Below are 23,871 nucleotides of genomic sequence, written 5' to 3' on the forward strand. Positions count from 1 at the left end.
ACATCTCTATGGCCTAAGAAACCGGAAGCTACGAGCATTTCATGACTTAGATTTCGCCGGATGTAAACAGCGCCATTGGGAAATTGGGAAAGCATTTTATCACACCGATCTTGGTGTGGTCAGATGCTTTGAGGGCAGAGGAGAAATCTAGGGTCTAATAGACCCCAATTTTTTCAAAAAAGAGTACCTGTCACCACCTATTGCTATGATAGGGGATATTTACATTCCCTGAGATAACAATAAAAATGATTAAAAAAAAAAAAAATATGAAAGGAACAGTTTAAAAATAAGATAAAAAAGCAAAAAAATAAAGAAAAAAAAAAAAAAAAAAAGCACCCCTGTCCCCCCTGCTCTCGCGCTAAGGCAAACGCAAGCGTCGGTCTGGCGTCAAATGTAAACAGCAATTGCACCATGCATGTGAGGTATCACCGCGAAGGTCAGATCGAGGGCAGTAATTTTAGCAGTAGACCTCCTCTGTAAATCTAAAGTGGTAACCTGTAAAGGCTTTTAAAGGCTTTTAAAAATGTATTTAGTTTGTCGCCACTGCACGTTTGTGCGCAATTTTAAAGCATGTCATGTTTGGTATCCATGTACTCGGCCTAAGATCATCTTTTTTATTTCATCAAACATTTGGGCAATATAGTGTGTTTTAGTGCATTAAAATTTAAAAAAGTGTGTTTTTTCCCCAAAAAATGCGTTTGAAAAATCGCTGCGCAAATACTGTGTGAAAAAAAAAATGAAACACCCACCATTTTATTCTGTAGGGCATTTGCTTTAAAAAAATATATAATGTGTGGGGGTTCAAAGTAATTTTCTTGCAAAAAAAAATAATTTTTTCATGTAATCAAAAAGTGTCAGAAAGGGCTTTGTATTCAAGTGGTTAGAAGAGTGGGTGATGTGTGACATAAGCTTCTAAATGTTGTGCATAAAATGCCAGGACAGTTCAAACCCCCCCCCAAATGACCCCATTTTGGAAAGTAGACACCCCAGTTGTTTGCTGAGAGGCATGTCGAGTCCATGGAATATTTTATATTGTGACACAAGTTGCGGGAAAGAGACAATTTTTTTATTTTTTTTTTGCACAAAGTTGTCACTAAATGATATATTGCTCAAACATGCCATGGGAATATGTAAAATTACACCACAAAATACATTCTGTTGCTTCTCCTGAGTATGGGGATACCACATGTGTGGGACTTTTTGGGAGCCTAGCCGCGCACGGGACCCAGAAATCCAAGCACCGCCTTTAGGATTTCTAAGGGCGTAAATTTTTGACTTCACTCTTCACTGCCTATCACAGTTTCGGAGGCCATGGAATGCCCAGGTGGCAAACCTCCCCCCCCCCCCCAAATGACCCCATTTTGGAAAGTAGACATCCCAATCTATTTGCTGAAAGGTATAGTGAGTATTTTGCAGACCTCACTTTTTGTCACAAAGTTTTGAAAATTGAAAAAAGAAAAAAAAAATTTTTTTTTTCTTGTCTTTCTTTATTTTCAAAAACAAATGAGAGCTGCAAAATACTCACCATGCCTCTCAGCAAATAGCTTGGGGTGTCTACTTTCCAAAATGGGGTCATTTGGGGGGGGGGGGGTTGTGCCACCTGGGCATTCCATGGCCTCCCGAAACTGTGATAGGCAGTGAAGAGTGAAATCAAAAATTCACGCCCTTAGAAATCCTGAAGGCGGTGATTGGTTTTCGGGGCCCCGTACGCGGCTAGGCTCCTAAAAAGTCCCACACATGTGGTATCCCCATACTCAGGAGAAGAAGCTAAATGTATTTTGGGGTGCAATTCCACATATGCCCATGGCCTGTGTGAGCAATATATCATTTAGTGACAACTTTGTGCAAAAAAAAAAAAAAAAAATTGTCACTTTCCCGCAACTTGTGTCAAAATATAAAACATTCCATGGACTCAACATGCCTCAAAGCAAATAGCTTGGGGTGTCTACTTTCCAAAATGGGGTCATTTGGGGGGGTTTATGCCATCTGGGCATTTTATGGCCTCCGAAACTGTGATAGGTAGTGAGGAGTAAAATAAAAAATGTACGCCCTTAGAAATCCTGAAGGCAGTGATTGGTTTTCGGGGCCCCGTACGCGGCTAGGCTCCCAAAAAGTCCCACACATGTGGTATCCCCGTACTCAGGAGAAGCAGCTAAATGTATTTTGGGGTGCAATTCCACATATGCCCATGGCCTGTGTGAGCAATATATCATTTAGTGACAACTTTTTGTAATTTTTTTTTTTTTTTTTTTTTGTCATTATTCAATCACTTGGGACAAAAAAAATTAATATTCAATGGGCTCAACATGCCTCTCAGCAATTTCCTTTGGGTGTCTACTTTCCAAAATGGGGTCATTTGTGGGGGTTTTGTACTGCCCTGCCATTTTAGCACCTCAAGAAACGACATAGGCAGTCATAAATTAAAGGCTGTGTAAATTCCAGAAAATGTACCCTAGTTTGTAGGAGCTATAACTTTTGCGCAAACCAATAAATATACACTTATTGACATTTTTTTTTACCAAAGACATGTGGCCGAATACATTTTGGCCTAAATGTATGACTAAAATTGAGTTTATTGGATTTTTTTTAGAACAAAAAGTAGAAAATATCAATTTTTTTCAAAATTTTCGGTCTTTTTCCATGTATAGCGCAAAAAATAAAAACGGCAGAGGTGATCAAATACCATCAAAAGAAAGCTCTATTTGTGGGAAGAAAAGGACGCAAATTTCGTTTGGGTACAGCATTGCATGACTGCGCAATTAGCAGTTAAAGCGACGCAGTGCCAAATTGTAAAAAGTGCTCTGGTCAGGAAGGGGGTAAATCCTTCCGGGGCTGAAGTGGTTAAAGAGTTCTCAATTCTTAATCAATAATTCTTGCAGAACCAATTAAAATTTACTTTGCTTACATCAGACCAGTAAAGCATGAATTCTTGTTACCTACTGTTGGTTATGGCATTTCAAAATCAGCAAAAAGATTAGACATTCTTTAATCTAGAAGGTCATTAAGATCATATTTTAAAAACCTGCTCAAGGCAGAAGCAGCACAGGCCTACAACACATGCCAACAGAATATGAAATCATTTTTGTATCTCACAATAAAGTGATTTTGGAACATCTAGGCATGGGAATATGGAAATGTTCAAAATATGTCTATTCTTCAAGTGCCATTTGAACACAATACAATAAGGAAAAAATATCTTTGCAGTGTATTAAATGTTTGCAGTTTTGCACAAGTAGCTATCAGCAGGGCCGGACTTTCCATAGGGCTTGACTGGGCTCAAGCCCATGGGCCCCGCCCAATAGGGGGCCCCACCTTTTTCCGTTTTAAATACCGTGTCCTGGTGTCCGTATCTTCTTTACACTAGGCGTCCGCGCTATAGCCGAAAGACGGCTACAGCGCGGACTCTAATTGCCGGGAAGGCGTCCCTGGACGTCCTCCTGTTTACTTCCCCAATGCGCACCGCCGCGGCGCGCGCATCGGGGAAGTTCTGTGTTGGCCGTTTCCCTTGGACACAGCCGATCACAGATCGTGCTAAACAGCCAATCACAGCGGCCATTTAGCACTCGATTTGAGTGTCCAATGAGAGATGATCTCATATGAGATCATCTCTCATCGCCGGCTCTCCCTCCTCACACAGAGACAGCGTGTGAGGAGGGAGAGCAAACGGCTGCAGCTTGTGAGTAAAAAAAAAAAAAAACAAAGGGGAAAATAAAATGCCATCTGCCCCAGTGCCATCTGTCAGTTCCATCTGTCGCCAGTGCCACCTGTAAGTGCCACCTGTCAGTGCCATCTGTCCTCAGTGCCACCTATCAGTGCCATCTGTCCCCAGTTCCACGTATAAGTGCCATCTGTCATCAGTACCACTGCCACGTATAAGTGCCATCTGTCATCATCAGTGTCACGTGTCATCAGTGCCACCTATTAGTGTCATCTGTCAGTGCCACGTATTAGTGCCATCTGTCATCAGTGCCACATATTAGTGTCATTTGTCATCAATGCCACGTATTAGTGCCATCTGTCATCAGTGCCACGTATTAGTGCCACGTGTCATCAGTGCCACGTATTAGTGCCACGTGTCATCAGTGCCACGTATTAGTGCCACGTGTCATCAGTGCCACATATTAGTGCCATCTGTCATCAGTGTCACGTGTCATTAGTGCCACGTATCAGTGCCATCTGACATCAGTGCCACCTGTCAGTTACATAAATTATGTAATTTTGTTTAGTTGTTTGTTCAGAATCGTGATCTCAGTTTATCCTGAATTGTGTAGCTCTAATACATAGCTTGTGTATGTATAATTTTGTTCTATTTAAAGTAATGTATAGAAGGTAGGGCCCGAAAGTGAATCAAGCCCAGGGGCCCCCACCACCCTAAGTTCTGCTGTGGCTATCAGGCATTGTTGTTTTATTACTGTTAAAGTCTGTGCAGTGAGAGAGTTGTTTAGCAGCTTCAGTGGCCTCAGATTTTCCTTGTCAAAAGAAGTTTATTGAGTATACAATGTTATAAAGATACATAAAGTAAGTTTACAAGGATCTATAAAGTAAGTTTTACAGTAGGGTTTATATAGGTAAATATCATGAAATTTCAAATATTAAACATTGGGTTCACGTAAACCTAGATTAAGATATATATCATTTCCTTAGTTACTTTTGTAGGTATTAAAATGATTTATACCTACTATACATATTGTTTACAAGTAGAGTGTATATAGGTCAAATAAATTCTGATAATGAGCTTTAATCGTAAGGTGGAGAAAAGGAAAGAGAAAGAAGAAAAAGGGTTGAAAGGTAGAGGTATGGTCCACAAGGTTGTCCCGCTCATCAGTTTATTATTCTTTTTAGTTCTCTTTGAAGCCTTAGAATGGGTGTCTCTGTAAGTCATTTAATCTGTTACCATGGCAACAGGACAGAGTCATTGAAGTTTGACAGGAACTGTTGTTTTATCCAAGGATGCCAAAGTTTTTCAAATTTTGGAATTTGATTTTGATCGATGGCTACCATCTTAGCATGGGACATTGTATTATTCATTCTGTGAATTGTTTCTGTTAGTACCAATGTAGGAGATTTCCATGCCTTGGCCACTGTTTGTTTTGCAGCCGTTATTAGTTGGATCATAAGTTTGAATTGAGAGAGTGTTAACCATTCCGGTTTTAGATTAAGTAAAGTTAAATATGGATCTGGTTGTATTATTTTTTAAAATATTTTAGATGCAATCACGAAGACTTCCTTCCAGAAGGTTTGGATTACTGGGCACGTCCACCATATGTGTAAATATGTGCCTATTTCTGGGCATCCTCGAAAACAAAGAGCTGAGGTATTAGGCGAATATTTTGCCACTCTAGCGGGTACAAGGTACCAGCGAGTTAGGACTTTATAATTTGTCTCCAGTGCTAAGATGTTGGGTGAAGATGACTTAGATGTGAGCCATATGTTAGACCAGTCCGTGTCTTCTAAAGTTCGTCCCAGGTCCTCCTCCCACCTCTGAACGTAAGAGGGTCTATTAAGATTTGCTACTCCATATAATTGATTATAAAGTGATGAAATTGTACCTTTAGCAAATGGATCTTTTGTACAGATTGATTCAAAAATGGATAATTGGGATAATGGTGTATCCCCCTTTAGGAATGGTGTATAGAAATTTTTGATTTGGAGATATCTAAATATCTCAGAGTTTGGTAGATCATATTTTTCTCTAAGCGATGGGAATGAAAGGAATGATTTAGATGCTATGAAGTCATTTAGTGTCTGAATGCCTGATGTTGGGCCATGGGTTCGAGTATAAGGGCAAATAATAAGGGAGATAATGGGCAACCCTGTCGGGTACCTCTTTCGATATTAAAGGCTTCAGATTTGTATCCAGCATATTTTATATAGGCTTTGAGTTTATTATATAATGCTTTGATCCATGTTAAAAAGTGGGGTCCAAAACCCCATTTTTGTAACGAATATTGCATATATTGCCAGGATACTGTGTCAAATGCCCTCTTAATATCGAGAGATAGAAAACATAAAGGGATTTTCCGTTTTTTAGCAATATGTGCCAATAACACTGCCCTGCGTATATTATCGCCTGCCTGTCTATTTGGCATGAAGCCTACTTGATCTCTATGTATTAATTTTCCTATAATGCTATTGAGGCGTTTTGCTATTATTTTTGCTAATAATTTAATATCGAGGTTTAACAGAGAGATAGGCCGATAATTCACACAGGAAGTATCATCAGAAAGGGGTTTTGGGATCATACAAACAATTGCCATTAGTGTTTCTTGCCGAAAAGAATGTCCATCTAGAAGTTTGTTAAAAGTTTTAGTGAGAATGGGAGAGAGTATTTCTGAGAATGTTTTATAGTATAAAGCCGAGTAGCCGTCTGGGCCTGGTCTTTTGTTAAGTTTTAGGTCTTTTATGGCGTTAGCAACTTCATCTATAGTTATAGGCTCATCCAAACTGCTTTTTTGATTCTGAGATAACTCAGGTAAGGTTATTTTTGAGAAGAAGGATTCAGCCTCTGTAGGATTAAATTCATTGTTTGTCTTGTATAAAGTTGCGAGATGTGAGTGAAATGTATGGACTATTTTAACTGGATTACAAGTGTAAACATTTTTTGATAATTTCAAACGTATTGGTTTGAAAGATTTGTTAGTTGAATTTAATGCCCGAGCCAAATATGTACCTGGTTTGTTTGTATTCATGTAGAAATTGTGTTTGGAGCGTTTGAGGGATTTATCAACTGACTCAGTGAGAAATAGATTGTATTCCAATCTAGATTTTTCCAGATGAGATTTTGTACTCTGAGATGGATTATCTTGAAATGATATGTAGGCTGCATTAAAATTGAGTTCTAGTTTTTTTGCTAGATTTTTGCGTTCCCGTTTAAATAGTGCCATTTGTCTTTGTATTGTACCACGCAAGACAGGCTTATGAGCTTCCCACAGTGTTATTGGGGAGATGTCTGTTGTATTATTAATTGATATGTATTCCTTTAAAGCTTGTTCAATGGCCATCTGATGTAGTGGGTGTTTGAGCATTATGTCCGGTAAGTACCACGTTGGGTCATGCGCTTTTGGTATGGCTGAGGCTATAGTAGTGTATACTGCATTATGGTCAGACCACGGAATCGGAATTATATCTGATGCAATAATTTCTGGTATCATTCCTATTGTTAGAAAAATATGATCTATTCTGGTGAAGGTTTGATGAGGGTGCGAGAAATAAGTGAATTTCTTTTTCATTGGGTTACTTTCTCTCCATGAATCTACCAGATTGTATTTGGAAAGAAGTTGAGAAAAAGGTAATCTAGAGGTTATTTTGGATGGTGTAAAAGGTGATTTATCTAGAAATGGGAGGAGGACCTGGTTCGAATCCCCACACATTATCACTGTTCCTATTTTGTGTGTATTAATCACTTGTAATATATGTGAGAGGAATGGTGTAGGTTGTTTGTTAGGAGCGTAGTAGGAAATCACCGTGATTGCTGTATCCATTATATAACCCATGAGTATCAGGTATCTACCTTCTGGGTCTTTAATTTCTGATGATAAGGTGAATGGGGTGGATCGGTGAAATGCAATTAGAGTTCCCCTTTGCTTGGTACAGGCAGAAGCCGTGTAAATTTGTTGATAAAAAGGAGAAATATATTTTGGAGTAGAATCTTTGGTGAAGTGTGTTTCTTGGAGGCATACTATGTGAGCCTTCTTGTTATGGAAAGTACGGAAGGCTTTGGTAGTTTTTTGAGGGACATTTATTCCCTGAACATTCAGGGAAAGTATATTCAGTGGTGCCATGGCAATAGATCAAATAGTTTTGACTTACTTTTTGTTATGCAGAGCTGACTGCGCAGATCAACCTGTGTGGACTGAAGAGATCAATAGATAGAAAAGAAACCAGTGAATTCTGGAGTAAAGAGTAAACAAAAAACATATGAGATTAGATGATACATTGTATAAATTATTTTTTGCAAGTAATCACAATTTACCCATGAAAGAGAATAAATATCTCTCTCAGGGGAATAAGTGCCTTCGTCACACTCCCACATAATATGGTTGGGAGAATGAGGAGGGCTAATGGGGGTACACGGATCTTCCGCTTACAGGAGAGAAGTGCTATGTCAAAAGACATCAAAATGATGTTTCATTAATTGGAGTGCAGAATATAGTTTTTGTTGAAATTATTTATTCCAGGGTGGTTGTATATGGTTAGTCTTGCCCTAGGCTAAATAATTCAGTTAGAAAGGTACTGTTAATAACTTTGGTATTGATGAAGATAGTTTGAATTATTTTGGGATTTTAATGTAAACAATTACATATTTTATTCATATGTAACTGTTTAGATATGTTAACTCATAAAATTGAGGTTGTATTGCTTCAGATTAGAATAAACAAAAACATAACTCTAGGAACTAGTTAGGTAATAATATATTTGTTTTAAGAAAAGAAAGAAAAAGCTTCCATTACTTCTGGATTATTGAACATATTTGTCCTAAAAAGTAATAAATCTATTGTTATTACCTGATAATATATAACTGAACAAGAATTTCCTTATTTCACTTGTATATTCTAAGGCTATATGAATCAGAAGTAATAAGAAATATAACTGGAATGTAACATGATCCCACACAGTGTGTGACTATCAGAATGCAGTTACATTCAGTTATAAATATAGGTTTTTTATAGAGAACCATCTCTTAGTATAATAAATGAAGAGATATCAGGAATTAGGATGTCAGTCCATTGAATCTTCTTGGTCCATGGATGATGTGGCATAACGGCCTCTTTTGTGAGAATGATGATTCCCATTTTGTTCTGAAATTTTCTGGGTGCTGCCTGAAGGTGAAGATGATGCCATTCTTCTGCGTGTGGGAGTGTTGCTGCTTGTGGGTTCTGTCAGATTTAATTTTAAAAGGGTTTGTTGTAGTTCATCTGCTGATCTGCTTCTGTAAATTGTACCTTGGTAGTTAAATCTGACTGAAAAGGGGAAGCCCCATTGATACATAATGTTGTGGCGTTGCAGTTCCATTAGTTGGGGTTTCATGGATCGTCTTTTAGTAATAGTAAGTTGGGATAGGTCAGCAAAAATTTGATAATTGTGTCCTTGAAAATTAAGTTCCTTTTTTTCTCTTGCAGCAATTAGTATTTGTTCTTTCATTCTGTAATAATGAAATTTTGTGATTATATCACGTGGGGGTCCATCTTTCTTTTTGGCTGTGAGGGCTCTGTGTACTCTGTCCAGTTCTAAACGTTCAATAGGGATATCTGGCTTTAGTTCTTGTAATAGAGCAGTAATAGTAGATTGCAGGTCTGTCACAGTTTCAGGTATTCCCCTTATGCGCAAGTTTGAACGTCTGGCTCTATTTTCGTAATCTTCGAGCTTAGTTTGAAGTATTAAATTCTCTTTTTTTAATTGTTCCAATTCTGTTATATTTTCTTGGGTTGTAATTTCAATTTCATCCATTTTTATTTCTAAGGCTGCGGTGCGGTTTCCCAGCTCTCTTATTTCTTTGGTTAGGCTTTTTGTTATTTGGTCTGAGGTTTGTTTTAAAGCCTTATGAAGCATCTTTTCAAATTGTAATAATATTACTGGGGATTCTGAGGAGGCTTGTGGAGAAGTTTGTGAGAGGATTTGTTCTGTATCTGACTCAAATGGAGAGTCTTGCTGTGACATTTTCTGTCTGTGAGGGCACCCTGATGCTGTATCTTGTGAGGTGACTGGAGCTGCTTCAGCTGCAGTGAGTGCCTGTGAGCTCTTTGTGAGGTGATTTTTATCTCTGCCACGGTTTCCTCCCAGTACCATATTTCCTGCCCAAACTTTCACAGTTTGTTCCCTGGGGCAAAAAGGTTCAAATGGATACCTTTTGAGCCTGCAGGCTCCGCTTTGTCCTTCTCTTCTCTCCTCAGCGGTGTGGAGCTCTAACAATGCATGTCTGCTCCGCTAGGCTCCGCCTCCTGCCCCCGTGGCCTCAGATTTTCAAACATCAAAAAAATATTCAATAGATTTCCTCTTCATATATTTCACCAGTTAACATTGCCCACACTGACAAGTACTACAGGATTGTTGTAAAATGAAATACCTGTTCAAATTATTTGCTAAACAAATATAAAAAGATTACCATACAGGATGCGAATTGTCTTAACTTTAAAACGGATCTTGGCTCAGCAAGAATAATTTACTTTGATAATAGGTGTGGACCTTCTCAGCCTTCCCAAGCAATCTGACAAGCAGCAACTGTGTAAAGCATGTTGTTTACACAAAGCTAAGAAAGTCCCTAGTGTTTGCAAATGTCCATGTGTTAGATGATGGACAAACACACTGGAGGAGATTTACAAAAACTGGTGCACACAGAATCTGGTGCAGCTGTTCATAGTAACCAATCAGCTTCTAGGATTTATTGTCAAAGTTTACTTGAACAAGCTGAAGTTAGAAGCAGATTGTGTGTGCACGAGTTTTACTAAATCTCCCCCACTGTGGCTAGGTGCGGTCTTTAGTGTGAGGTTATTCAGTATAAAAGGTTTGGCAAATGTGGGGAAAGTGATTAAAAAGTTAGGCTGGCCACACATGAATAATTTTTTTCGATCAACCAGCGGGCTGATTGAAAAAAATGGATGGAGGAATCCTTCCTGCTGAGCTTTTGTGTTCTGACAACGGGGACTCCTCCGCTGTCGGAATACACTGATTAGCGCTGCAGCCCTTGATCAAATGAAAGTTCTCCAACAGTCCTGTTCGAGAGAAGTTGTTCATTAGGTCAACTTCTGTCAAGTGGGAACGGCCATAGATGGATCGAAAATTCGGATAGTCCCTGATGAACCGACCGCATTTAGATCCATCTGTGCCAAGCAAAACATGGGCTTTATGCATTTTAAAAAAGTACAGAAGTACCTCATGTATTTTATGTTGAACTAATCTTTTAAACATAAGCATAGAGGAAGCCAATCCAGATCTGACTGAGGTTCTTGATGGCCCTGGTCGTTGCGAGTCAGGCAGAAGGGCTGCCATACCTGAGAATATCCTACTATTATGCATACACCATCACATATTGGCTGTTGCATATTGGCCACTCTAGTATTACACGTTGATACACTGAGTACAATTACGTAATGACCATTATTACCAAAGTTTTGTAAAAGTTCTAATCTGCCCACAATAATTTATATAAGAGTTACATTTGATGATTAAAGAAACTGAATTTCCTGGAGGTAAGGCTATAATTGTTCAGAGTAGCCTGTCTGGTACACATAGATAAGGGGTAAGAAATTCATTTGACCAATTGCACAATTTTTCAGTTTTACAATATATAAAATATCAATTTTTAATATGCTAAGAATGAACATGGTTACATGGATATTTAATTTCTTTTTATGAATTGTAACATAGACTTTTTGTTTTTTGTATGAAATTGAGAAAAACTTTTGCTAAAAGATGAGTACCCCAAGGTGGATTCCAGGGGGATTGTATAATTTTCACGCAGTTTCTTAGACTCATCAAAATAAACAGTCCTGCAGAAATTTAAAGTGACTCTCATCATAAAACTATGGAGCTGCTCTTGCTGACCTCTATGTGGACAATAATAGTTCCCTGGATTTCATCCTAATGTTTTGGCTTCAATACTTTCTGGGTCTGGAACAAATATGGTGATAAGGAATTCTGACATTTTTCTGATAATTATTGTTTGCTTATTCTGGTCTGGGCACTTCAGGAAATCTCTGATCTTTCTGCTGAAGGGCTCCTATATTTCCTATTATCTCCAGCCAGTGTTATCCCAGCAGTCTCTAGCACTCAGCCTTAACCACTACTGTGTACTCTACTCAGGGTATCTTGTTCCTAGCTACACTTACTGAGCTACCCATGTGAATCTCCTATGTCTATTATGTCTATCTACTTCTCATGGGAACAATGAGGTAACATCCAATACAAATAAACCGTAGGGTAATAAAAACAAAATGAACCACAGTAGTAATGCATGGAATTCATCCTGAACTAGTTGATCATTAAACAAGTATATCTAGTACAAAGCTAAGTCCGTTTCCAACCAAATACCAAAGCAAATTTTTTCCTTATGATCAAGGAAGACATTTTACTTCCTGTTTTTTCAGATTTTTGATTAATGCTTTTATTTATATTTGCCTGCTGAATAGAAAAGTAAATAATTACCAGAAAATTATGCTTTGAGAGTTGATTTCAAACTTTTTTTAGTTAATATTAACTAATCCACTTAAATTGTAAGAGTTTCTGAATAGCTAGCATCTCGTCTTGCAAATCGCTGCCATCAACATTCCAGCAATGCCAAAATCCTTTGCATCATTCTGTTCTTCAGTTTCTGGAGATCCATCTGATAGCCCTTTTTCTACCATGATCAGCTACAACCCAGTTAGTCCAAGGATTTGATTCTTATAGCAGTACAGGTAGTGTTGATCTGCTTGCAAAAACCATCATGGCAGGCAGCTCTTGTGACAGATAGGGAAATCTGATATAGTAAACAGATCAGAGAACATGGAGTGCACTGGCCACTGGAAACACACTCTACCATTTATTAAAAATATAAGACTAATTATACTTGCACACATTTCCGGCACCTCATCTGGATCTGGGAACACATCCGCCATTGTAATCTGTGGGTTGCCACTTGTCAATGCTGGACATGCACTTTGAATAACATCCCTTTTATTCACATTGTCAAGCAGGTTTTATTGTGTTGGCTTACATTTTATGTTTATGAGTATTTTTCATACTACATTTTAAATAAATGGCGGTACATACTTAGGTGTCCTTTTATGAAGCAGTGAAATCTATTCACTGCTTCATTCTCCGCCATTCTCAGAGGAGATTGTTCTCCTCTGTGTGCCAGTTTATGAAGCGGAGTAGATCACTTCACCTTTGGAGGAGTGAAGCGATCTACAAATGCTTCAAACATGCTTCTAACCCCCCTGATACTGGAATCTCGTGAGACTTTATGAGATTACAGTACCAGAAATTCACTGAAACACAGAGATGTCAGTTTATTAAGCAGTGATAAATTATCACCGCTCAATACACTGACAGATGGTGTGGTTAATGGTAATAAAATAACGAGTCCCCCTACATTATATATATATGTATACACACACACATTATATATACATGCATATATATACATATATATATATATATATATATATATATATATATATATATATATATATATATATATATATACACACACATTATATATATATATATATTTTTTTTTTTATATATATATACAGTATATATATATGTATATACACATAAATATGACAGGGGGACATGCTTACAGTGTTGGGGGGTCTGAACGAGGCATAAGGAAGTTAAAAATCTTCCTCCTTCCCCCTCAGATCCCCCGAGATTCCCACTTCACTTCCCGATTCTCCACCTCTGAGCTGGTGTATCGGGGAGTGTGAATTCTGACACAGATCACCAGTGAAGTGCTGAGATCACAGCTTCGTAAACTAGTCATTCAATGAGGATTCTCCATGTGTGGAGATCATCGGCTGGAGAACAAGTTCAAACACTTCTCTCCCCGATTATCTCTGTTTCATAAACTGTTTATGGACTGTGATCAGCGGTGATCCTTGGGATCACCGCTGATCGCTGCTTCATGAACGGACACCTTAATGAGGCCAGTGCACTCTGTGTTTTCTGTTTTATCTACAAATTATACCTTTCAGCACTAAAATAAATCCAGTGGGTATTTACTAAGAAAGATCCAGTTTCAGACAAAACGTATACATATGCCAGCCCCAAGTATAATCCCTCCTCTTTCCGCCATGCCTCAATTTTCTGGTAGGTAAAGCAGTACTAAGGGCATAAATACAACACAGAGGTAGGAAACACTGCAAAAAAAAAAAAAAGAGGCTTCACCGAAGGATCCATGCCCAAAACTAAGTAGATGAGGTAGAACCTAGAAACAATAGGGGAACCTTCTACACAATTAAGTGGAGAGCATGGGGACTCAACCTGACGCTCTAGACCAAAATGGAGAAGGTCACCACATGAGGAGAATGAAAATACTGAACCTAAGCCAGCAGGAAACCGATTAGCCAGAAGCCACCAAAGACAAGTGGAGCAAAAATAAACTAAAATGGGAGAAAAGGAACCATAAACTCATGTGATCAACAAGAAAAAACACTGGGGATTACCCCCAAAGCAAAAGGTCATATGAGCAAGCCTGTTCCAAAAAAATGTCCAGGTAAGAAAGACTAACTTGTCTTCACAGAATGCCGTAAGTTTGATAACCCTAACCCGTAGCGGCAAGGGAGATAGAAATCCGAAACTAAAGGAGGCTGCCTGGTCAGACAACCAATCTTGCTAAGTGAAATACACCTGAGAATATATAACCCCTAAAAACGTCCTAAAAATTTTGGACGCTGTGTAAAATCTACATTAAAACAGAATGAAATGATTTGCAAATCTCATAACCCCATATTTTATTCACAATAGAAAACATATCAAATTTTTAAACCAAATAAATTTATAATTTTAGGAAACAGAATAAGATCATTTTGAAATTGATGACAGCAACATGTCTCAAAAAAGTTGGGACAGGGCCATATTTACCACAGTGTAGCATCCTCTCTTCTTTTATCTGAGAACCGAGGAGACCAGTTGCTAAAGCTTTGGGAAATGAGTGTTGTCCCATTCTTGCCTAATATAGTATTCTAACTGCTCAACAGTACTGAGTTTTCTTTGTTGTATTTCTGGTTTCAAGATGCGTCAAATATTTTCAGTTGATGAAAGGTTTGGACTGCAGGATGGTCAGTTACAGTGGGTAGAGAAAAGAATCACCCCCTTTAAAATAATTACATTTTGTTGCTTTGCAGCCTGGAATGAAGACAGACACAGTTTTTGATTTATCCAGCTGTATTTACTCAATATAATATTTAACATCCAAGTGAAAGATATAACACCAACATGTCAGAATCTTTTTTTTTTAAATTCAAAAACAGAATCACTGAGTTGGAAAAAGGATCTAAAAATGACTTATAAACTCAATCAGGTGTAGCTAATCACCTTCTCAATGGCGCACAAAGCCATTTGACTTTCAATGTGCTCATTTTGATGAGCTCAGCATGAAAAGGGCTTTCTTGTAGCATTTCAGTCCCTGGTAGTGCAACTGAAGAAAACAATCAACTATGGATGGCAAGACACAGTCAAAAGATCTCCGGGATAAAGTTGTAGACAGGCAGGCAAAAAAAATCAATGGCTTTATCAATCCCTAGAAGCACAATGAAGTCTATTATTAAGAAGTGGAAGGTATTTAGTACAACACAGACCCTCTCTGAACGTCGCTCCAAACTGGATGAAAGGGCCAGAAGGAAACTGGTCAGAGAGGCTACAAAGAGGCCTACAGCAACTCTGAAGCAGTTGCAGGAATTTATCACAAAGAGTGGTCATTGTATGCATGTGACAACAATATCACAAATTCTCCACAAATGTGGCTTGTATGGGAGGGTTCCACAAAAAAAGCCACTCCTAAAGAAAGGCCACATACAGTCATGACTGAGCTTTGCCAAAATGCACCTCGAAGATTCCAAGGCACATGGAAAAAGGTGTAATTGTCAGATGAGACTAAAATTGAATTATTTGGCCTCAACACCAAACAATATGTCTGGTGGAAATCCAATACAGCTCACCAGCCAAATAACACCATTTCTACAGTAAAGCATGGAGGTGGTAATATCCTGTTATGGGGGTGTTTCTCTGGACCTCAGTGGGACAATGCTGGGTCTGCTGGATGGGTGAGTACATGAAATGTGCCTATACCACCTTATGGTAAGAAAGGGTGAAAAACAAAACGTGGAGGTGGGGGTGGGGATGGTGGATGGAGATCCGCTTTAGCTTGCATTTTTGGCTTGACATAGCAAACTGACATGTGATTTTTGAAAGTATTCCTGAGCCCATGCAGTGACATCTATCACAGAATCATGCATGTTTTCAATGCAGTGCCGTCTGAGGGCTAGAAGATCACAGGCATCCAATATTGCGTTTCAGTCTTGTCCCTTGCACACAGAGATTTCTCCAGAGTCTCAGAATCTTTTGATGATATTATGTACAGTAGATGATAATATATTTAAAGTTTTTGCGATTGTACTTTGAGGAACATTATTCTGAAATTGTTCCACCTTTCACAGATTGATGAACCTCTGCCCATCTTCACTTCTGAGACACTCTGAATCTCTAAGATGCTCTTCTTATACCCAATTATGTTACTGACCTGTTGCCCATTAACCTAATATAGCGCTACACCCAAAAGAGCTGCTGAACTTCGGGCTTATTTTCCCACACAGCAACCACAGCTAGGCAAAAGGAATTTTCCACACTCTTTCCTCCGATGGTTCAAGAAACAGTCTAGGGGTTTTGGTTTTAAGTGTTTATTTTGGGAACATAGAGCTTGGATGGGGTTTAGGGGTAAATGGAATGCCCAGAACTGAGGAAATTACGAACCCCAAACAAACGGTTGAGGACCTGCAAAAGTCTATGGCTGCTTTAATCCAGAAGTGAAGAAGAGAAGTGAACTGTGAGTAATGGTGAAGCTGCAACAGGCAATAAAAGTCCCAAAGACACAGCACCTTCTCTGTCCTCTCCTTCTTTTCGGTTTATGGCTGGCTTGTACTCACTCAGTCTCCTTAAGTAGCTTTGAGAATCCAGAAGGCTGCTGTACTGGCCTTTTGCTGAACAGGCTGCTTCTGGCTGGGCTTAAAGTTTGCAGCTAAGCTTAGCTGAAATTGTAGCTGAGTAATGTCCTGGAACTTCCTTTCTCTCTTTCTCTCCTATTCCTCTTTCTATTCTGCCTCAGGGGGGCAGAGCACCCCAGCACAGGGGTCACCTCTAGATGGCTAGACCCTGCACTCTGCTTCTAGATTGCCAGGCTCCTGAGTATGTGCGGGCTGCTTCTTCACCTTCTTGGCTTACCTCCCAGGGATTGGTGGAAGCTCCATCAATATTCCATCTGCAGTCTCTGTCCCTCTGCCCACTACGTTCTGGAAACGTCCAGTGAGTTCCAGAAGACAAGGGGATGTAACAGAGCCACAGCCTGTGAAGCACTGTCCAGTCTCAATTAACACATTATCATTGGCATACAGGAGGGGGGGGGCTAAATTTACCTACACCAGCAACAGTGAGGACGCTACACTAATTACTTGCAAAATGTTCTTCCAGCTTTTCCTTGTTAGTATCACATATTTTGCCAGCTTTTTGTTGCCCTGTCAACTTTTTTTTGAGGTGTGTTGCTGCCATCAATTTCAAAATCACTTAATTTTTTTCTTAAAATGGTAATTTTTTTCAGTTTAAACACTTGATATGTTTTCTATTATAAATAAAATATGGGTTTATGAGATTTGAAAATCATTGCATTCTGTTTTTATGTAGATGTTACACAGCATCACAGCAGTGCATGAAGAGACCTCTAAGACCATTGGAGAACATAAGGGTTGATCATACAAAGTCGACATGATAGAAGGAAGACACCACCACAAGGGTAGGCAGGAATAAAAAGCAGACCTCCCAGATTGGTGAGCTTGGGCTCACCAGAAAACATTCAGGATGAAGTTAAAACATCCACCCTGGGGTCTGCAGAGGAAACCTGTAGAACCTGACTAACCCTGACCCCATCCATGTGTTGGTCCTGTAAAAGCATCAACAGCTGTAGAGCACGGGACAGGAATCTTCTCCAAAATGCTAAGGGAATTTCTCTGATTAAGGACCATGCAAGCAAAGGTATCTGGCACACCTTGCCCATGAAGCTGCTGACCAGCCAAACAAGGAGGGTTAATTCCCAGGTGAAGGGGACCCATGAAGTCCTCCAAACATAATCTGTTCTCTGCGGTGGGTACTTTCAGCAAAAATCTAGGGTGATCCACCTGCCAAACTTTTCTCATTGGAGCTAAAGAAAAGACATCTACAGTATACCCCCTAGGACCCTAGCAAAGAACTGAGACATGCTGGGTAGAGGGGGGCTTATATTGATGGCTGGTTTACAACTTTTCTGTTTGCTAGGGTCCAAACTTTTTGTAGGCTGCGGCATAACTCAACTGTTTCTGAATTCCTGTGTCCTTCAAATGACAAGAAGGAAATCATGTTTACTTTTTCCTTTGTAGGTAGATACTTGGACTAAGGTGTGATGGACACTAACAACTTACCTAGAGATGTTGGCCTGGCTGTCTTAGGAGAAGCTCTCTTTGGTGAAGACTCAGGATGTGGAGCTACAGGCTGTACAGGTCTAGTTTGTTTGGCTGCTAGTTTTTTTAAGCTTGCTTGTCTCTTTTCAAACATTTCCTGAACATCAGTCAGCTTCTGTAGTACTTTTTGAACACTTGCCTGGAATAAAGAGCAAGTTAAACATCAATCAGTATTTGAAAAAAAATGTATAATTATATTCATTTTCAAAATGTACTGCTTTACAATAATTTATTTACATATTCATATACATCAGGAACAACAGCAAGCAGTCTTGTTCAAGCATGTAAAGTTGGGTTCCAGGCAAATGTGGTTAACATACATACAGACCCAGACAGTAGAAGCAGATTTGGTGAACTTTTTTTCCTACAGTTAGGGCGACTTCACACTGCCCTAGTGCAGTCCTGCTATGTTTTGGGAAAAGTGCAGATAACCTGCAGTTTTCAAATGGCACCTCCTGAAGACGTAATCACGAAACGTACGTCGAGGCGGTACCTGGTCACGTTTACCCTACGCCATTTCCGGGTGTCTGGTTGTCTGCGGTGGTCGGTGGAATGCACGCCGTTCACAGAGGTGGACGCGGCATAGCTCCAGCTATCCAGCCTTCCCATGTGTGACAAGCCAGCAGCCCCAGTGCCTGGTAGGCACTTCTTAATGTAAGGAGCCCTTTGGCTTTTGTTTTTATCCTTATGTTTTAAATAAACAGTATTATGCTATGGGAGCTTTTTGATTGTCTTTGCATATCCTGCCTCACACCTGGAGGAAGAAGTTCTCTTGCACATCTCCAAGCTCCATATACATGCGAGCAGGCATTATCCTGCCAAAGTGTTTTTTTACTTTCTTTTTAATTAAAGAAGTCAGATATATCTGGTAAGCAGTTAATCCATCTGCTCACATTGCGTGTATGTTAAATGGTGAAGTTCTATCCACTATCAAGCATAGGAATCTAAGATCACCTTGCAATAATTCATTTTATTTGGCAAATCACATTTTATTTGGGACTATACACTTGATATTTGTTTATCTGTATTATTTTACCAACATTTGGGACTGCGTTTATAACACTTGTGTATTTACCACAATCTTTTTATCAATTTCAAGATCCACATCCTAAGGATTTTGGCTAGAATGCTTTATAAAGTTTTTGTGTGTGATCAAGTTTTTTTCACATTCCTTTACATTACCTGTTATTTTCTGAGGAGGTGAACCAAAATCAGCGGCCCCTTTCTTTTCACGTTTGCTTCATGACAACTGACATGAATAGAACTGCCTAAACAGGGATGCACGGAACACCTAGGCATCCCCATTTTTGTAAATACGGCCCTCACATGGGAACACACTTTAGTGCAGGGGTCCTAAACCCCCGGGCCACAGCCCGGAGACGGTCTGTGCCCTGTTGAGGGCCAGACCGTGAGGCGGGAGATTGGCAAGACACACTGCAGATCAAAAACGTTCTAGTTTCTTCCTCTCCACGAGAGCCGGTCTTCCCCAAAATGCCGGTGGAGACCAAATCACCAGTGCCGACTCCGGACCTCTAGCGGCGGCTCTGACGATACAGCAGCAGCATGGAGGTCTCATAATGGACCATGCAGGAGACACCCTGCAGTCAGGCCACTCCACACCATCCATTCAGAGCAGCTGAAAATGAAGAGCTATTATATTCAATTGCCATACAGTAGGGGGTGAGCGAGTGAAGCTCGGCCCCCTGTCAATAAGTGGTGGCTGCTCTCCTCCTTCTGACGCCCCAGGGCACAACAAACACATGAATGCAGGAGCCTGGTGATCTGAGGTGCTCGGTGAGCTCTGTGCAGTAATCCACTTACTGATAGCGTTTCCATAGAAGTCTCTGTGCAGTCAAACCTCTCTGCTAATGATCTGTAAATACAGATCATTAGCAAAGAGGTTTGACTGCACAGAAACTCCTGTTAAAACCCCATCAGTGAGTGGCAACAGTATCACCCAGCCCCCATCGCTACCAACCACAACAATGACCCCCCCCCCCCCCCTCGGTCCCTGGAAAAATTGGCCACAAGATACCGGTCCCTGACACCGAAAAGGTTGGGGAATGCTGCTTTAGTACAACCTATATGAACAAGGCCTTACTAGGAATTTAACAAGAATTTTGTAAGTTATGCTGTGTTTTATGCTAATGCTGGTTTTAGTACATCTTTAGTGAAAATCTTTTGTGGGTATTGCACTGGGGCTCAGTATGTTCCCCAGTACAATGTCCCTAGGTCAGTCTGACTGAGCTTGGGAGGCTTATACTGTGGGGATTATACTTACCGGGGGGGGGAGAATTATACTGAGGACAGACTTACCTGGGGGGGGATTGTACTGGGGAACAGACTGACCTGGGGAGGATTATAGTGGGGAACAGATTCACCTGGGGGGAGGGGGGAGAATTATACTGGGGGGACAAACTGACCTGGGGGATAATGTACAGGTGGGGCAGACTGACCTGGGGGGTGATTATACTGGGGGACAGCCTTACCTGGGGGGAGGATTATACTGGAGGACAGACTGACCTGGGGGGATTATACCGGGGAACAGTTTGATCTGGAGGGAAGGGGAAAGCTTATACTGCAGGACAGACTGACCTGGGGGGTGAATTATACTGGGGGACAGCCTGACCTTGTTTGATTTACCCACGCCCCTGAAGCCCATCCTGCCATTAACGCAATTTGGTCACACCCACTGTTCACCCCGGCACGCTCTGTGCACCACAATACTCTTCTATTTGGCATGCCCAAAGGGGCCCTAAGTATTTTACAATCCTAGCAACTCCCCTGGCACAATAATAACCATGCTTATGCTCTCCACTAAGCACACCACATTTTTTTATCAAGCAATTAGGACCCAACTTGATCTTGCACACTTATTACATAAAACGCCCCTGGATAAGAGGGTTGCAATGATTTATATCTAAAATCTCTATTGTTATCCCTTTTAGGGACTGTCGTTGTTGGCCTGCTTTTTATATGCTAGTTGTCTGGCTGTTATTCAATCCCCCTGCCTACAGTGCTTTTCTGAGTGACCAACCTGAAACAAAGTGGGTAACCCACCTAAATTTGCAAGCTCTTTTCTGCATAACCTTTCAAGGCCAGTGACTCAACTATTGAAGCAATAGGGGGCAGTATAACTGCCAGCCAGGTAGCATTTTTAAAGAGGTGTTAGAAAAGGCAGCCCACATGAAACTTTATTTTTTGTTTTGTGTGTGTGGAAGTGATTGGGCGGTCTTACAGATCAGGAATTTACTCTCACTTTTCTCGCTGCATGCTTGTTCTGGGTCAAACATTCAGAAAGTATTGAAGCCAGAGACAGCCAGGCAACTACCATTTTCATCAGTCATCAAAAGCTCAGTCACAAGGCCAAAATCTAAAGTTTTGGTTTTTAGTGGTATATACAGCAAAAGATTTTTAACCGCTTTAGACATCAAAATAGTTTTAGCACAATTTTTTAAGCACATATGAGGCCTTAAAGCTAATGCCCTGTACACACGATCGGACATTGATCAGACCTTCCGACAACAAAATCCATGGATTTTTTCCGACGGATGTTGGCTCAAACTTGTCTTGCATACACACGGTCGCACAAAGTTGTTGGAAAATCCGATCGTTCTGAACGCGGTGACGTAAAACACGTACGTCGGGACTATAAACGGGGCAGTAGCCAATAGCTTTCCTCTCTTAATTTATTCTGAGCATGCGTGGCACTTTGTGTGTCGGATTTGTGTACACACGATCGGAATTTAAGCGATCGGATTTTGTTATCGGAAAATTTTATAGCCTGCTCTCAAACTTTGTGTGTCGGAAATTCCAACGGAAAAAGTCAGATGGAGCCCACAAACGATCGGAATTTCCGACAACACAATCCGATTGCACTTTTTCCGTCGGAAAATCCGACCGTGTGTACAGGGCATTAGACATCAAAATAGTTTTAACACAATTTTTTAAGCACATATGAGGCCTTAAAGCCGGGGTGGGCAACCCGGGATTGCAAGCTACCTGTCGATTGCAGAAAGCCGTCAGGCAGACCTCGATCAGGGCTGTGCCAATGCTTCCCCCAGGCTCCGCCAGTGTTGCTCTTCCTTCACTAGCAGAGGGGAGCGAGAGGCAAAGCTGTGCTGGATGGAGGGTGGGACTGGGAGCTGCTTTAGTTAACTTTGCAAGTTAACTAGCAGATGATTGGTTGCTAGGCGGCCCTAGCAACCAATTATCAGCTTAACATAAAAAGTTACCTAAATCAGCTCCCAGTCCCGCCCTCTATCCAGCACCGTGCAGCCTCTCAACTCCTCTGTGATATACAAGTGCTGTAAGGTAGGAGAGAGCTACCAATAGCTGTGTGTTGGGAGCGACAGAGGAAACAGCTATAGAGGTTCAGACACTACTGGGGGGGAAGAAACAGAGAATATTGCCATGCAGGGGGAAGGGCAGAGGAGAGGACACTACAGGGGTGGGGGGGCAGCGGACACTACAACGGGGGGGGGGGGTGTCAGAAGACACTACTGTGACACACTATGTGTTTTTATTGAATGCTTTATTTTAATTAAATGGCGACGCTAAGGCCCCAGCCCCCCCTCCCGCCGGGGATCTTTGATTTCCTACATGTTGCCCAGGTAGATCTCAACCTCTGAAAGGTTGCCCCCCCCCCCCCCTGCCTTAAAGTACTAAAAACAAAAACTTTTTTTTTCCTTTTGGACAGAGCCGAGGGGGATTAGAACACCTTTCAGATTGTATTGCTGTCTGTGCCCCTGTTACGGAAATTCACCCTCTCTATTTGTCCTGTTTACAATTATTGAAAGTAAAAGAAAATCACAAATTTTGGGTTGTCTCCAGAAAAGTAATAGAGGGGAAATCTTCTAATGAGGACACTAATTCTGGTGACCTGGGAGTCCCCAAGGACTTCCCTTAATTTCCCGGGATTTCCTCCCACTTCCTGTTTGGCTATGGGACAGGAAGTAAAGGGAAATCTCTACAAAAAAAAAATGTGACAGGGATTATAACCATCCCTTACTCTATCCAAAATGAAAAAAAAAGTTTTTCCTACCGTTCTGCTTTAATTTGGTCATTTGTTTAGAAAAATACCCTACATATATTTTTATAGGTTAAGAAAAGGAAAAAAAATGCAAAAGAATGCAGATCCAGTTTGTTTAATTTATAATATATTTTATATAATTAAAAATGAACTTCCACCTCACAATGAAAATACTTTTCTCCTTAACTTTTGGTGCTTTTTACTTATATGCCCAGTGGATCTAACGCAACCCTCTTCTCCTGTGCCACTCTCCTAATCCAGGTCCCGCCCTACAATGCCAACTTACTTTTGGTCATGGGGAGATGGCAGTCTCTTTCTGGTTCTTGCAGTCAGCTCCCAATTTCTCAGACAGAGATCTGGCACCAAGTCATTTGTATACATGTTTCCATCTTGAAGGGTTTTATGAATTGTAAAAAGTAATGCCACCTGAGATATTTGACATAGGCATCCCAGGAGGCAGTGGGAGGGCAATGCAGATATCATCCTTGTCTAGGTGAAGAATAAGGAAGTTGGAGGGCACTAGCATAATAAGGGGAAAACTGTATTTCTATTTTCATAAAATAAAAAAGTATCATGTTATTTAAAAAAAAAAATCATCATTTTTTTCTGAATACAGGGACCCCAAGTATGTATAGATGTTGATACATACAGTAGTCC

The 23,871-nt window shown here is 40.4% G+C and overlaps 1 protein-coding gene across 3 annotated transcripts in view; it reads right to left on the reverse strand.

The window, feature by feature from the left end:
• The window catches only part of MCF2L2 (MCF.2 cell line derived transforming sequence-like 2), a 527,578-nt gene that overhangs the window by 320,045 nt on the left and 183,662 nt on the right, over positions 1–23,871 (reverse strand). For all 3 annotated transcript variants that reach the window (XM_073626295.1, XM_073626294.1, XM_073626296.1), the window contains exon 13: positions 18,144–18,321. In XM_073626295.1, the coding sequence (XP_073482396.1) occupies positions 18,144–18,321 (178 nt within the window). The remainder of the gene's footprint in view (positions 1–18,143; positions 18,322–23,871) is intronic.

The sequence above is a fragment of the Aquarana catesbeiana genome, linkage group LG04 (genome assembly GCF_042186555.1).
Source record: "Aquarana catesbeiana isolate 2022-GZ linkage group LG04, ASM4218655v1, whole genome shotgun sequence".
NCBI classification, from domain to species: domain Eukaryota; kingdom Metazoa; phylum Chordata; class Amphibia; order Anura; family Ranidae; genus Aquarana; species Aquarana catesbeiana.